The 13,594-nt window shown below is 44.8% G+C and overlaps 1 protein-coding gene across 8 annotated transcripts in view; it reads right to left on the reverse strand.

The window, feature by feature from the left end:
* The window catches only part of LOC138759110 (caskin-2-like), a 314,437-nt gene that overhangs the window by 118,943 nt on the left and 181,900 nt on the right, over window positions 1-13,594 (reverse strand). For 7 of the 8 annotated variants that reach the window (XM_069929034.1, XM_069929039.1, XM_069929036.1 and 4 more), the window contains one exon: window positions 4,884-4,981. In XM_069929034.1, the coding sequence (XP_069785135.1) occupies window positions 4,884-4,981 (98 nt within the window). Of the gene's footprint in view, window positions 1-4,883; window positions 4,982-13,594 lie in introns of those variants that run through there. The other variant, XM_069929040.1, reaches the window with a different exon arrangement.

The following is a 13,594-nucleotide window of genomic DNA, read 5'->3' on the forward strand; positions in this document are numbered from 1 at the left end:
CAAATCTGTGTCCTCCTCATCCCTTGCTCTCATACCAGCCAACACCCATTGAAAATCCTCCGAATATTAGACCTCGGTCCAGACCTGACACAACCCTTGAAGACCCTTCTCCTTCATCGTACTCTCCATTCAAGGTCCAGCTGACATTTCTGTCCCCAGGTCTCTCTCAACTGCAACCCATCCATTTATCCCACATGATGGCAGAATGACATTTTGTCATTTCCAGGACACCAAGCAACCAATTGCCTAAAGAGGTGGTTTCTATGGGACATAGGCAGAATATGCTGAAGAAATTGTATCCTAGACGGTGATAATATATAAGATAGCCAATGGTGAAGTCAGCTGCTGTTGGTTCCAGCAGATTATTGGGCTTCAACAGCAAGTGATGTCATAATGCACCCAAACTTAGGGGGGGAAATATAAAGAGGCGGGGGATCAGACAGCACAGGCTCAGCAAGCCAATCAGCTCCTGACCACATGTGCTGTCAGTGTGGAGTTTGCATGTTCTCCCTGAGACCACATGGGTCCCCCACTCGCTCCGTGTCCAACGCTAACCGTGCCGCCCCAAATGGGATGCTCTAAAGCTGGTATGGACTTAATGGGCAGAATGGCCTCCATTGTCATGAGAAAACATGATAAAATATGGGAATTTGCTGGGATCCGACGAGGTGAGTAATCACGATGAAGATCCACACTGGAGAGCAGACCAGGAGAAGTTTGCATGAGGCAAAGGAAGGACTGCATTCACAACATAGGATAGAAAATATATCAGGCGTTCCAAAATGTGCAAACATTTAAAAAGTACATTCTCTGAGGAAATGACCAGCAAAAGGGCTGCGATCACAGATCATCGATCTGAATGGTTCCTTTTTCTCTCTCCACAGATGCTGCCTGACCTGATAAGAACTATTGTTTCACTTCTAATTTATGGGATCTGTAGCTTTCAACCGGCCAGCACATATTTAAATGGTTGGAATCGGCTGTCATAAATAAAATAAAAATATGATTTTTTTTTCTTTTTTGGGAAAGATTATGAAATTCTGCTTCACTTTATTATTAAAAGACTTAAACCTGCATTGATTTACTAAGTGCTGGAGAAACTCAGCAGATCACATCAGCATCCACTTCGGGCTTGGAGTCTTTCATCAGGAGCACCGAAAGTCAGGCAGACGCCTAGACCAAAAAAGGTGGGGGTGGGGAAGGAGGGGCAGCATAGGTGATAGGCGGGAGGGGAAAGAAGAAACAGAAGCTGAGAAGTGATGGGGGAGAGGACAGAGGCCCTTAAGACGGGTAGGTCTCTAGTAGAAGGAAGGGCAAGGATGTGGAGCTGGTGGAAGGGAGACAGAGGTATGAAGGAAAGAGCAAGATTGGAGGAGGAGTTTAACAGAAGCCAACTGCCAAAATAGAATATAAGGTGTTATTTCACACCCCAATCTACAAGCAGCCTCGACTTGGCAGTACAGGAGGCAGACAGAGCGATGGTGGTTTAATGAAAAAAATCTCCCAGTCTGTGTCCAGTCTCTCCGATGTAGAGGGGGCCACAACAGGAGCATGTCTGCACTGTCTGCTGCAGCAGGAAGAACCCCCGACCCCCCTCCACCGTGGGCGAGCACCTCGCATTGCCACACAGACATGTCTGTTTACAGCCTTGAGGCTTTGCCACACACATGCAGGGCCCAGAAAATGCCATCTGATTCATGATATAGGCTCCTATTCTGCCATTACAACCACAAAAACAGGGCCAATGGGTTCTAAAAAACCACCATCATGGCTCAAAATACACAAGGACCACAAATATCGGTTATTTTACAGGGCAGAAAAGGACTCAGGGTGAGCGAAGGAATTCAAGCTGAGACTGACCTAGCCCCAATGATTCAGTGATGGATAATAGAGGATTGTAGACATGGAAAAGGTCATAGGTGTAGATTGTATTGTCTGGAAAATCATATTGCTAAATTTCAAAGATATTGTAATCTCTTTGGCTTGGCTTCGCGGACGAAGATTTATGGAGGGGGTAAAAAGACCACGTCAGCTGCAGGCTCGTTTGTGGCTCACAAGTCCGATGCGGGACAGGCAGACACGATTGCAGCGGTTGCAAGGGAAAATTGGTTGGTTGGGGTTGGGTGTTGGGTTTTTCCTCCTTTGCCTTTTGTCAGTGAGGTGGGCTCTGCGGTCTTCTTCAAAGGAGGTTGCTGCCCGCCAAACTGTGAAGCGCCAAGATGCACGGTTTGAGGCGTTATCAGCCCACTGGCGGTGGTCAATGTGGCAGGCACCAAGAGATTTCTTTAGGCAGTCCTTGTACCTTTTCTTTGGTGCACCTCTGTCACGGTGGCCAGTGGAGAGCTCGCCATATAATACGATCTTGGGAAGCTTTGTTTCCAGCCATACAGGTGTGCATTTTTAAGGAAATCAATTACAAAAAATTGATTTCTGTGACTGGTTTGCCAAGGATTATCCATAAAACTTAATGAGGAAATGCTTCTAATTGCTTGAAGGAATGTGCACATGGTCTCGATCTCTTGGGCTGTCACTTTATTTTACACTGGACGACCACACTCGCCTTTCCCCAATTTGCTAAAACAAATACAATTTTTAAATTGGTTATTTAACTTTGCACCCAGTTTTATTTTGCTCACCATTTACTTTTTGTATTTTTTTATTCCAGAAACACAAAATTTTAATGGGCTTGATACTTCATGAGACAAATTTTTGCAATATCTTACCCTGGTTTCGTGAGTGGCATTGAGTGTTGAAATTGTATATTTAGAATTTTAAATGTCATCTCGAGCAAGCAATAAATATGAAATTAGATTTTTTTCACTTGGTTGAAAAATACAATGTAATTGTCAAGTAATTTCCAGGATATAGTTATACCTGTGCCATTCTGCTACAATGAGCAGGGTTTGCATAATTGCAGCAACTACATCAAAATGATTGCCAGTAAAATTTTCAGGTTATATTAGTGATATCGTTGGTCTTTAATGGCATTGGAAAGAGCCCAAAAATCTTCCAGGTCATAATTAATTTCCTGACAAGTGTAAAATCCATGATTTTATTTTGAAACTATCGAGTAGAGAAATGTTTCTACAGTTCTACCTTTATAATATGGATCATATATGTCATGTCTTTGGAAAGTATTTCTTGGAAGCTGCACTGGAATTGAGAAAGCATTAGTGACTTTGTAGTTTGGAATTATTGAAATGGAATAATGGAAAAACAATGCAAGTTCACTAAACTGACAAACAAACAAGTTGTTACTTTGCAAGGCCTTGGCCTTATCCATAAGATTAGTAATATGAATTTGTAGATTCTTTTCCTTTTAAAGTAATAAACCTCTACATAAATAATAATCTAGAAACCATTCATGAGCCTTGCCAGTAAAGATCTATTTTGAACTTCAATAAAAACAAGTTGACTTCAGTATATGGTAGGTTTATGTTCCAATCTGTGTTTGTTTGTAAAAGTCAATAAATCTTTACACACAACTTTAAAAAAAGGAAAAGGTCACAGAAACAATAGGAAAATGAGCTAAGGAATGGCAGATGGAATTTAACTTGGACAAATGTGAGGTGCCACGCCTTGATACGTTACACATGCAGAACTTGTACTGAATGGTAGGGTCCTTTGGAATGAAGTACAGGTTCTTATGATGGTACATTTTCAGGTGTTCTAGAGAGAGCGAGGGGAGAATGCGGCCTGAAGAGCGGGGAGACCCAGCAGGTGTAAAGACAGTCGGAGCCTGGGCCAGAGGGCGAAGGGACCTGGGTGCTGAGCTCCACGGCACAGGAGGGAAGGAGGAGAGAAGTGAGCCGGCACCAAGGAGAAGGTGGTGCTGGTGCGAGGGAAGCCAATGGGACGCAGGGGGAGCAGCCGAGCCCAAGCAACAGCAAGAGCCAGGCCCGAGGGAGGAGTAGGTGATGGGAAGCCCACCAACCCCGCGCCCCCCCACCCCCCCCACACGGCAGCCAAGCTGGGCCAGAAAGAGGAAGATAAGAGCGCGGCAGAGCCCTGCAGGGTAAGGCTCTCTTTGTTTTAATGCGGGATCAATGGCCGTCTTCATTACTCATAATCCCCCATGCATCTGGAACCGCTCTGCGTTTCCTAGAGCCGTTCTAGCTGCGCGGGGGATAATGGATAACGTAGACGGTCATTGCTCAATGAGCCGGCTTCGATGTGGCATCGCTCCATAAAAAGGGCTTATGTTTTGCGGGAATCTGTACTGCCGCCATTTTAATTCCAAAATCCAGAATAATCCGAATACCAAGAAGTTGTCCAGTCCCAAAGATCTCAGATAAAAGGATAAGCACCAGTACCACAGAAAGACTTGAGGCTAGACATAGTTACGTGAAAGTGGTGACCCAGCCAAATAGGGTGGTGAAGAAAGAAAGTGTTGGGCACACTTGCGTTCATTGGTCTCAGCATTTCAGTTCAGGAGCAGTGACATCATGTTGCACCAGATGTCGGTGAGACCCGGGACCGGATGGCTTGAGTTATGAACGATGCTGGGACTTTTCTCCCTGGAGCATAAGAGCAAAGGGACAGAGGCAGGTGGGCGGGTGGGGGTTAAAGTTTATAGAGGGTTATAAAGTCACAATTTAAGGAGATAGGGGAACGATTTAAAAGGGACCTTGGGGCACCTACTCCACTGAGTCACAGAGGGTGGTAGGTGTTCGGAACGAGCTACCAGAGGAAGTGGTTGAAGCAGAAACAATTGTAAAGTTCAAAAGACATTTGGACAGGTATGTGGAAGGCTCAGAGGGAGTTGGGGCTGGTGTGGTTGGCATGGGAAAGCTGAGCCCCATTCCATGATTCTGAGAGGAAGAGGCAAGCCCATAAGGTATTTAAAAATTGAGCAAAATACTAATCAAAGCAGCAACACTAACCATTACTGTCCTTGATATCCACCATTGCCTGGGCTTCCAGCAGCAGCGTAATGAGTTCTGTGCTCCCACTAAGAGCAGCATGGTGTAAAGCTGAGAACCTGTAGTTGGGAAAAAAGACAAGTTCAATGGTGGAATTCAGAGACCACTCAATTTTAACTCTTTAAGACAGCAATGATTAGAAACTGCTCTCCACCCTTTTTGGTCTGCTCCTCAATCCACTAACTGCAATCATACAAGATTCCAAGGGTTTAGTCTATGCTCTGAAATGTACTTCACCTTTTCCTTGCTCTTTGCATGCAGCATTTTCTCTTTTACTTGGCTTTGCATCACTCTGCCCTGTTCCTGCAGTTCAATTGAAGTCAATTTTCAGGGTCACTATTTTTCCATTCCATTACAACCTCCCTCCAACCCTCTTCACCCCAACGAACTCCTTCCCTCGTTCCTCCCATCGTTTTCTCACACCAGAAGGTCTTCTGAGCACTGCTATGAACATTTCATGATCAGAATTACAAATGGGCTCATGTTTATGAATGGTTTAATTTGGGGAGCCACTGAATTTGTTTGGTGGATAGTTAACATGGACACCGCTGGCAAGGCCAGCCTTTACTGCCTAGCCTAAATTATAGGTAGTATGGTAACACTGCTCCAGCATGGCATTAAGTTTCCTGATTTGCCTTCTTGGTGGGAAAGGAACAACGATGTGTGTCCAAATCAGGTTCATCACTTCCAGTGTTGTCCTTTGTCCTTCTGGACGGGAGATTTCATAGATGTTTGGGTATTGCTTAAAATAAGAGATTGCAATGTGTTTTATAGACGGCATACATGATGGGTCAGATGACAAGAGTGTACACTGCTTTGTACAGGATATGTGCTCTACTCTGTTCTGGCAGAGTACTCTGGTCACAACCTCTTCTCACTGTTACCTTTGGGCACAAAGTATAGAAACCTGATAGAAAGACCCCAACAATGAAGACGCTGTTTACATCCGGTACCGCACGGATGGCAGTCTCTTCAATCTGAGGCGCCTGCAAGCTCACACCAAGACAAAAGAGAAACTTGTCCGTGAACTACTCTTTGCAGATGATGCCGCTTTAGTTGCCCATTCAGAGCCAGCTCTTCAGCGCTTGACGTCCTGCTTTGCGGAAACTGCCAAAATGTTTGGCCTGGAAGTCAGCCTGAAGAAAACTGAGGTCCTCCATCAGCCAGCTCCCCACCATGACTACCAGCCCCCCCACATCTCCATCGGGCACACAAAACTCAAAACGGTCAACCAGTTTACCTATCTCGGCTGCACCATTTCATCAGATGCAAGGATCGACAATGAGATAGACAACAGACTCGCCAAGGCAAATAGCGCCTTTGGAAGACTACACAAAAGAGTCTGGAAAAACAACCAACTGAAAAACCTCACAAAGATAAGCGTATACAGAGCCGTTGTCATACCCACACTCCTGTTCGGCTCCGAATCATGGGTCCTCTACCGGCACCACCTACGGCTCCTAGAACGCTTCCACCAGCGTTGTCTCCGCTCCATCCTCAACATCCATTGGAGCGCTTACACCCCTAACGTCGAAGTACTCGAGATGGCAGAGATCGACAGCATCGAGTCCACGCTGCTGAAGATCCAGCTGCGCTGGATGGGTCACGTCTCCAGAATGGAGGACCATCGCCTTCCCAAGATCGTATTATATGGCGAGCTCTCCACTGGCCACCGTGACAGAGGTGCACCAAAGAAAAGGTACAAGGACTGCCTAAAGAAATCTCTTGATGCCTGCCACATTGACCACCGCCAGTGGGCTGATAACGCCTCAAACCGTGCATCTTGGCGCCTCACAGTTTGGCGGGCAGCAACCTCCTTTGAAGAAGACCGCAGAGCCCACCTCACTGACAAAAGGCAAAGGAGGAAAAACCCAACACCCAACCCCAACCAACCAATTTTCCCTTGCAACCGCTGCAATCGTGTCTGCCTGTCCCGCATCGGACTTGTGAGCCACAAACGAGCCTGCAGCTGACGTGGACTTTTTACCCCCTCCATAAATCTTCGTCTGCGAAGCCAAGCCAAAGAAGATAGAAACCTGAAGACCAGCACCTTTAGATTCAAGGACATTTACAGTTACCAGGCTCTTGTACCTCCCTTTGTTACACTGATCACGACTGCTCCGACTCCACAATAGGACCATCTGCACGTCATAAAAGCACTTCAAAGAGTTTGAAGATTTTCTCCTCGACTCTTTGCTTCTTTTTTTTAATATTAGGTTTTTTTTTTCAAAAAAAGGTATACAGTATATAATTTAGAATATGAAATATGGATCTGATTTACAATTCATGTGCGTTTTCGTTATACAAAATCTTTATTAAGTTTGTGTATCTGTCCTCATTGAATTATTGAATTGCACCTTTTTTGTACGTTCTTTATTAAAATTTATAAAAGTACTTTAAAAAGAAAGAAAGCACTTCTTTATTTCTTGAATGGTAGTAATTGTGAATATTTATTACCCACCTTTCGTATTCATGATCTCTTAATTATACTGAATCATATTGCATATTATTGTCTTTTTTTACAAACTACCTGTTAGGCAGCAGAAAAAGTATTTCAGACAAAAACTCATTATCATTACATTACCAAGTTTGCAAAGAATTGTGAGGCCACACTCACTTGAGCAGGGGAAGAGTGGCCCTCATGCCTTGTGGAGTAAAACACAGATGTCTGCAGACTCCGTGATTGAAGTGAAAGCTGGAGAAATTCACTGGACAAACACTGGATGTGGCAAAGATAAAGGTGGGTAACCACATTTCACGCTTGAGCCCTTCATCAAGTTATGATAAAATGTATTCAGGCACCCAAAAAAAACAGTGGGGGAGGGGCAGGGGGAGGAGCACAATCCCACAAGCAGGAGCCAGTAGGTGTAAAGGACACATCAGCAAGCGGGGGGAAGGGAGAAGGCCCTGTGAATCGAAAGAGAAGGGGGTGGAGAGCTGAAAGAGAGGAAATCGGAAAGGAGGAAGAATGGGGAGTAGACTAGCAAAACCTAAGAAGTTTAATTTAGACGTACGGTGCTGTCACAGGCCAATTTGGCTCTATCAGTCCATGCTGCCCAATTTACACCCCATTAACCTACACCCTAGTACTTTTTTTTGAAGGGTGGGGGTAAACCCACACAGTCTCGGAGAGAATGTACAAACTCCTTACAGATATGGTGGGATTCAAATCCAGATCCGGTCCCAATCACAGGCGTTGTGCTAACCACTACGTCAACCGTGTCTTCTATGTTAATACCATCTGGTTGGAGAGCGCAGAGATGGGAAATTAAGTGTGCTCCTCCAATTTACGGATGGGACATGAGGCCATTGGCAGACATACCAGCATTAGAATTGAAATGGTTGGCCAATGGGAGATCCCTGTCACTGATGTGGACAGAGCGAAGATGCTCAGGAAATTGCCTCAGGAAAATCCCTTGTGGAATATGGCACTACAAGTGACTGGGGTTAACCCTTCAGCTGCCCCATACCACAAAATATATCAATGCAATGGGTGACACGGTTAGAGTATGGGTGGCGCAGTTGGCAAAGCGGTTAGCGCAATGCTGTTACAGTGCCAGTGACCAGGACCGAGGTTCGAATCCCGCACTGTCTATAAGGAGTTTGTATGTTCTCCTCATTTCTGCATGGGTTTTCTCCGGGGGCTACAGTTTCTCCCACAGTTCAAAACGTACCTGGGGTTGTAGGTGATTGGCCGTAATTATGCGGCGTGGGCTTGTGGGCCGAAGTGGCCTGTAACCGTGCGGTATGTCTAAATTAAAAATTAACTGGTTGTTGTTATATTACAGCAAGTCAGATTGCACTCAGACAGCAGGAATGGGCTTCACGTGTTGAATGTGAATGGCATCAAAGCAGACAAGAGGATGAATGCTTTGATAGACAGTCAACAATTTGCTGCTCGCATTCCAGGCTTACTGACAGAATGCTTTGGAACACTGCCATGGAAATGCCACTGCCTTCCCAGCGATGCAAAGAGGGAACAAAGGGCAGGATTGTCTACGTGCAGTCCATGGCCTTCACAAAGCAGTTACTGTTGCAGCATGTTTGATGTCACACACGCAGCTCACTCTCTCCACGTTGACATGTTCCCACCAACATTTCAAGCACAAGCAGGACATCTCTCACCCGGTTCACCTTCATCTGAGGGCAAATACTGAATGTGAAATCTTGGCTTCAAGGCACAAGGATGAACTATTCATCCCAACTGTCTGAATATCCCACTACCCCATCAACAAGTTCCTTTCACACTGCAGCTCCCCTGAAATATATCCATGATATTTCCTTTACACTGTGAAAGGTTGTGCAGAGACCTAGAATCACATTAATTTGCATGAGAGGCAGGTAATGAAATCAGTAAAGCCATCATTGCTAAATGGAATGAATTTAAGGTCTGGGATCAAGCAGTGGCTGTCGTGTACAGTCACGAGCCCAAGGATCTCCAACAGCATGTCCCAAACCTGCGACCTGTCCCACCAACAATGGAAACAGGAGTTACAGGGACACTATTACATCGAGGAGGAAAGAAGAGGGTAGATGGGTGACAGTCAGGGAGAGGAAAAGGGAACAGGCAGGCAGTGCAGGGCACCCTATGTCCATTCCACTCAATAACAAGCCATGGAGGACATGTCATGCCGATCAGGTCTCGCACGGAGTCTGGTCCTGTGTCTAAGAAGGGAAGGAAGGAGGAGGTGAGCTGTAGTGATAGGGGACTCCATAGTTAGGGGACAGATAAGAGATTCTGTGGAAGAGATTGAGTATCCCAGATGGAATGTTGCTTCCCAGGTGCCAGGTCCGAGATATCTGGGATCGATGCCATGTAGAGACCAATGACGTGGGTAGGATAGGTGAGGAGGCCCTGAAAGGAGAGTTCAGGGAGTTAAGCTCTAGGTTGAAGAACAGGATTGCTAACCCCACGTGCTGGTGGGGTTAGAAATAGGAGGATGAGGCGGCTTAACGTGTGGCTAAAGATGGTGCAGGAGGGAGGGCCTCAGGTTTATGGATCATTGGGCTCTCGTCCAGGGAAGGTGGGACCTGTTCTGATGGGATGGTTTGCATCTGAACTAAAGAGGAACTAATATCCTTGCGGGAAGGTTTGCTAATATTGCTCCAGAGGGTTTAAATTAGATTTACAGGGGGGAGGGGAACCAGAGGGTCAGAGCAGATAGAGGACTGGAGGAGGGAATAGATGATGTGAAAATTCTATGTAACGTAGTCAAAGGGTTGTATGTTGTTGAAATGTTCTCAGATGCATCTATTTCAATGCAAGGAGTATTGTAGGAAAGGATGACAAATAGAGCGTGGATTGGCACGTGGAATTAGGACATTGTGGCCATTACTGAAATTTGGTTTCAGGAGGGGCAGGACTGGCAGCTCAATGTTGTGGGCTTCTGTTGTTTCAGATGCAATAGAATGGGGGTGTGGGTGGAATGGAAGGAGAAGGAGTGGTTTTGCTTGTCTGGGAAAATATCACAGCTGTTCTCAGGCAGGACAGTCCAGAGGGCTCTGAGGCTGGATAGGTGGAGCTGAGGGAAGGGAAAGGTATGACCACACTCATAGACCACCAATAGTCAACAAGAATTGAAGGAGAAACTCTGTGGAGAGATAGCAGACAGCTGCTGGAAATAGAAAGTTGTGATCGTGGGGGATTTTAACTTTCCACATATTGACTGGGATTCCCATAAAGTGAAAGAGCTGGACGGCTTGGAGTTTGTCAAATGTGTTCAGGAAAGTTTTCTAAATCTAAATCTAAATATGGAGGTACCAACTAGAGACAGAATAATACTGGGTCTCCTACTAGGGAACAAGACAGGACAGGTGACAGAAGTATGTGGAGGGGAACATTTTGGGTCCAGTGATAATACCATTAGTTTCAAGTTAATTATGAAGAAGGATTGGTCTGAGTTTATAAACTGGAGAAAGATGGAGATTCTAAACTGAAGAAAGACTAATTTTGAGGAAATGAGAAAGGATCTAAAATGCATCAGTTTTCAGGCAAGGATGTGCGAGGCAAGTGGAGGACCTGCAAAGATGAAATTTTGAGAGTACAGATTTTGTATGTTCCTGTCAAGAGTAAAGGCAAAGTTAGCTGGCATAGGGAACCTTGGTTTTCAAGGGATATTGGAGATTTGGTATTGAAGAAGGAGGTGTATAACAGGTATAGGCAACATGGAACAAATGAGGTGTGTAGAAAATGCAAGAAAAACCTCATAAAGAAATCAGGAAGGCTAAAAGACAATGTGAAGGAAAGTCCTAAGGGTTTCTACAGGTATATTAAGAGCAAAAGGATAGTAATAGACAAAATTAGTCCCCTTGAAGATCAGAGTGGTCGGCTTTGTATGGAGCCAAATGAGATAGATGAGATCTTACATTTTATTTTCATCAGTATTCACTCAGGAAATGGGCACCGAGTTTGGGAAGTAAGGAAAACAAGCAGTGAAGTTATTGAACCTGTAGATTAAAGAGGAGGAAGTGCTTGCTGTCTTAAGGCAAATAAGGGTGGACAAATCCCCAGGGCCTGACAAGTTATTCCTTCAGATCTTGAGGGAGGTTAGCGTAGAAATTACAGGGGCTTTAGCAGAAATATTTAAAATGTCCTTCGCCATGGGTGTGGTGCCAGAGGATTGGAGAGTAGCTCATTCTGTCCGTGGTTTAAAAAAGGCTCCAAAGTAACTCTGGAAATTATAGGCCATTGAGCCTGATGTCAGTAGTAGGTAAATTATTGGCAGGTGTTCTAACAGATGGGATATAGATGTATTTGGATAGCCAGGGACTGATTAGGGATAGTCAACATGACGTTATGGATGGTAGGTCATGCTTAACCAATCTTACAGAGTTGTGCGAGGTTACTAGTAAAATTGATGAGGAAAGATTCTAGATATTGTATATGTGGGATTAGTAAGGCCTTTGACAAGGTCCCACATAGCAAGTTAATCAGGAAAGTTCAGATGTTCAGTATTCATGGTGTAATAGTAAACAATATTCGACAATGGCTGCTCGGGAGAAGCAAGAGAGCGGTGATGGATTACTACTTCTGCAAACTTGCTGATCCAATTGACCACATTATCATCCAGAACATTGACAGAAATGACAAACAATAATGGCCTGTGACAAGTGGGGTGCCTCAGGGATCGGTGCTGGGACCATTGTTGTTTGTCATCTATATCAATGATCTGGATGAGAATGTAGTCAATTGGATCAGCAAGTTTGCAGATGACACTAAGATTGGAGGCGTTGAGGACAGTGAAGGTTTTCAAAGTTTGGAGAGAGATCTGGATCAGCTGGAAAAATGGGCTTATAAATGGTAGATGGAATTTAATGCAAACAAGTGTGAGGTGCTGCCTTTTAGTAAATGGTCGGGCACTGAGGAGTGCAGTAGATCAAAGGGATCTGGAAATACAAATTTATAATTCCCTGAAAGTGGCATCACAGGTAGATAGAGTTGTATGAGAGCTTTTGGCATATTGGTCTTCATGAATCAAGGTATTGAGTATAGGAGTTGCCATGTTATGGTAAAGTGGTATAAGACATTGGTGAGGCCCACTTTGGAGTATTGTGTGCAGTTTTGGTCACGTAACTGCAGGAAGGATATCAATAAGATAGAAGGAGTACAGAGAAGATTTACTAGGATGTTGCCCAGACTTCAGGAACTGAATGACAGAGAAAGGTTAAACAGGTTAGGACTTTATTCCTGGAGCACAGAAAAACAAGGGGAGATTTAATAGAGGTATTTAAAATTATGAGGGGGATGATAGGTGAGATAAAAACCAGAGGACATGGGTTAAGGATGAAAGGGGAAAAGCTTAGGGGGAACATGGGGGGAACTTCTTCGCACAGAGAGTGGTAGGAGTGTAGAATGACCTGCCAGCTGAAGTGTCTTAAATGAGGGCTGAGTTAACATTTAATAAGAATTTGGATAGGCACATGGATGGGAAAGGTATGAGGACTGGATGCAGATCAGTGAGACTTGGCAGAAAAACGATTTGGCACAGACTAGAAAGACCAAATGGCCCTGTTTCTGTGCTGTAACGTTCTATGGTTCTATGTACTGGAGAGGGTGCAGAGGACATTCAGCAGGACCTGGCCACTGTGTATGTTTCAAGAGAGACAGTGCTTTGTTTTTCCTGAGTGGTAGAAGTCTGGGGTAGCGGGGCATACTTGATTGGGGATACAATGTTTTGAGCAGCACCAACTGGAACAGATAATTAGAAACTTTGCTCCGTGATAAACTAGACAGCATAGTTTAGAAACTTAGGAGGAACCTGTGGAAGATTTTCATCCAGTGGTTGGAATATGGAACTCTGCACGAGGGCTTGGTTTGGGCAGAGAATCTCAAAACATTGAAGGAGCATTGAGATAAGCACCTGAATCACCAAGCTGTAGCAGTTCTGGGAAGTGAATTAGTGTGAATGGTCTGCATGGATATGGTGGACCAAAGAGCCTGTTTCTACATTGTAAGTCTCTGCAACCGTAGTCACCTTGGCTTTGCCCATATGTGTATTGGCCAACCTATTCCAAAGGCTTCTAAAAGAGAAAGATATAAGAGAGGGAAATCTCTTGGAAATCCTCCAGCCCTGTTCCAGGAGATAATCCTGTCCCAAAGCCTGGGTAAAGAACCTCTCTGACGATTTTTGACTCACACAACCATCCTCCTCCACCCTGAATACATCCCAGTT

The sequence above is a fragment of the Narcine bancroftii genome, chromosome 3 (assembly GCF_036971445.1).
Source record: "Narcine bancroftii isolate sNarBan1 chromosome 3, sNarBan1.hap1, whole genome shotgun sequence".
NCBI lineage: Eukaryota > Metazoa > Chordata > Chondrichthyes > Torpediniformes > Narcinidae > Narcine > Narcine bancroftii.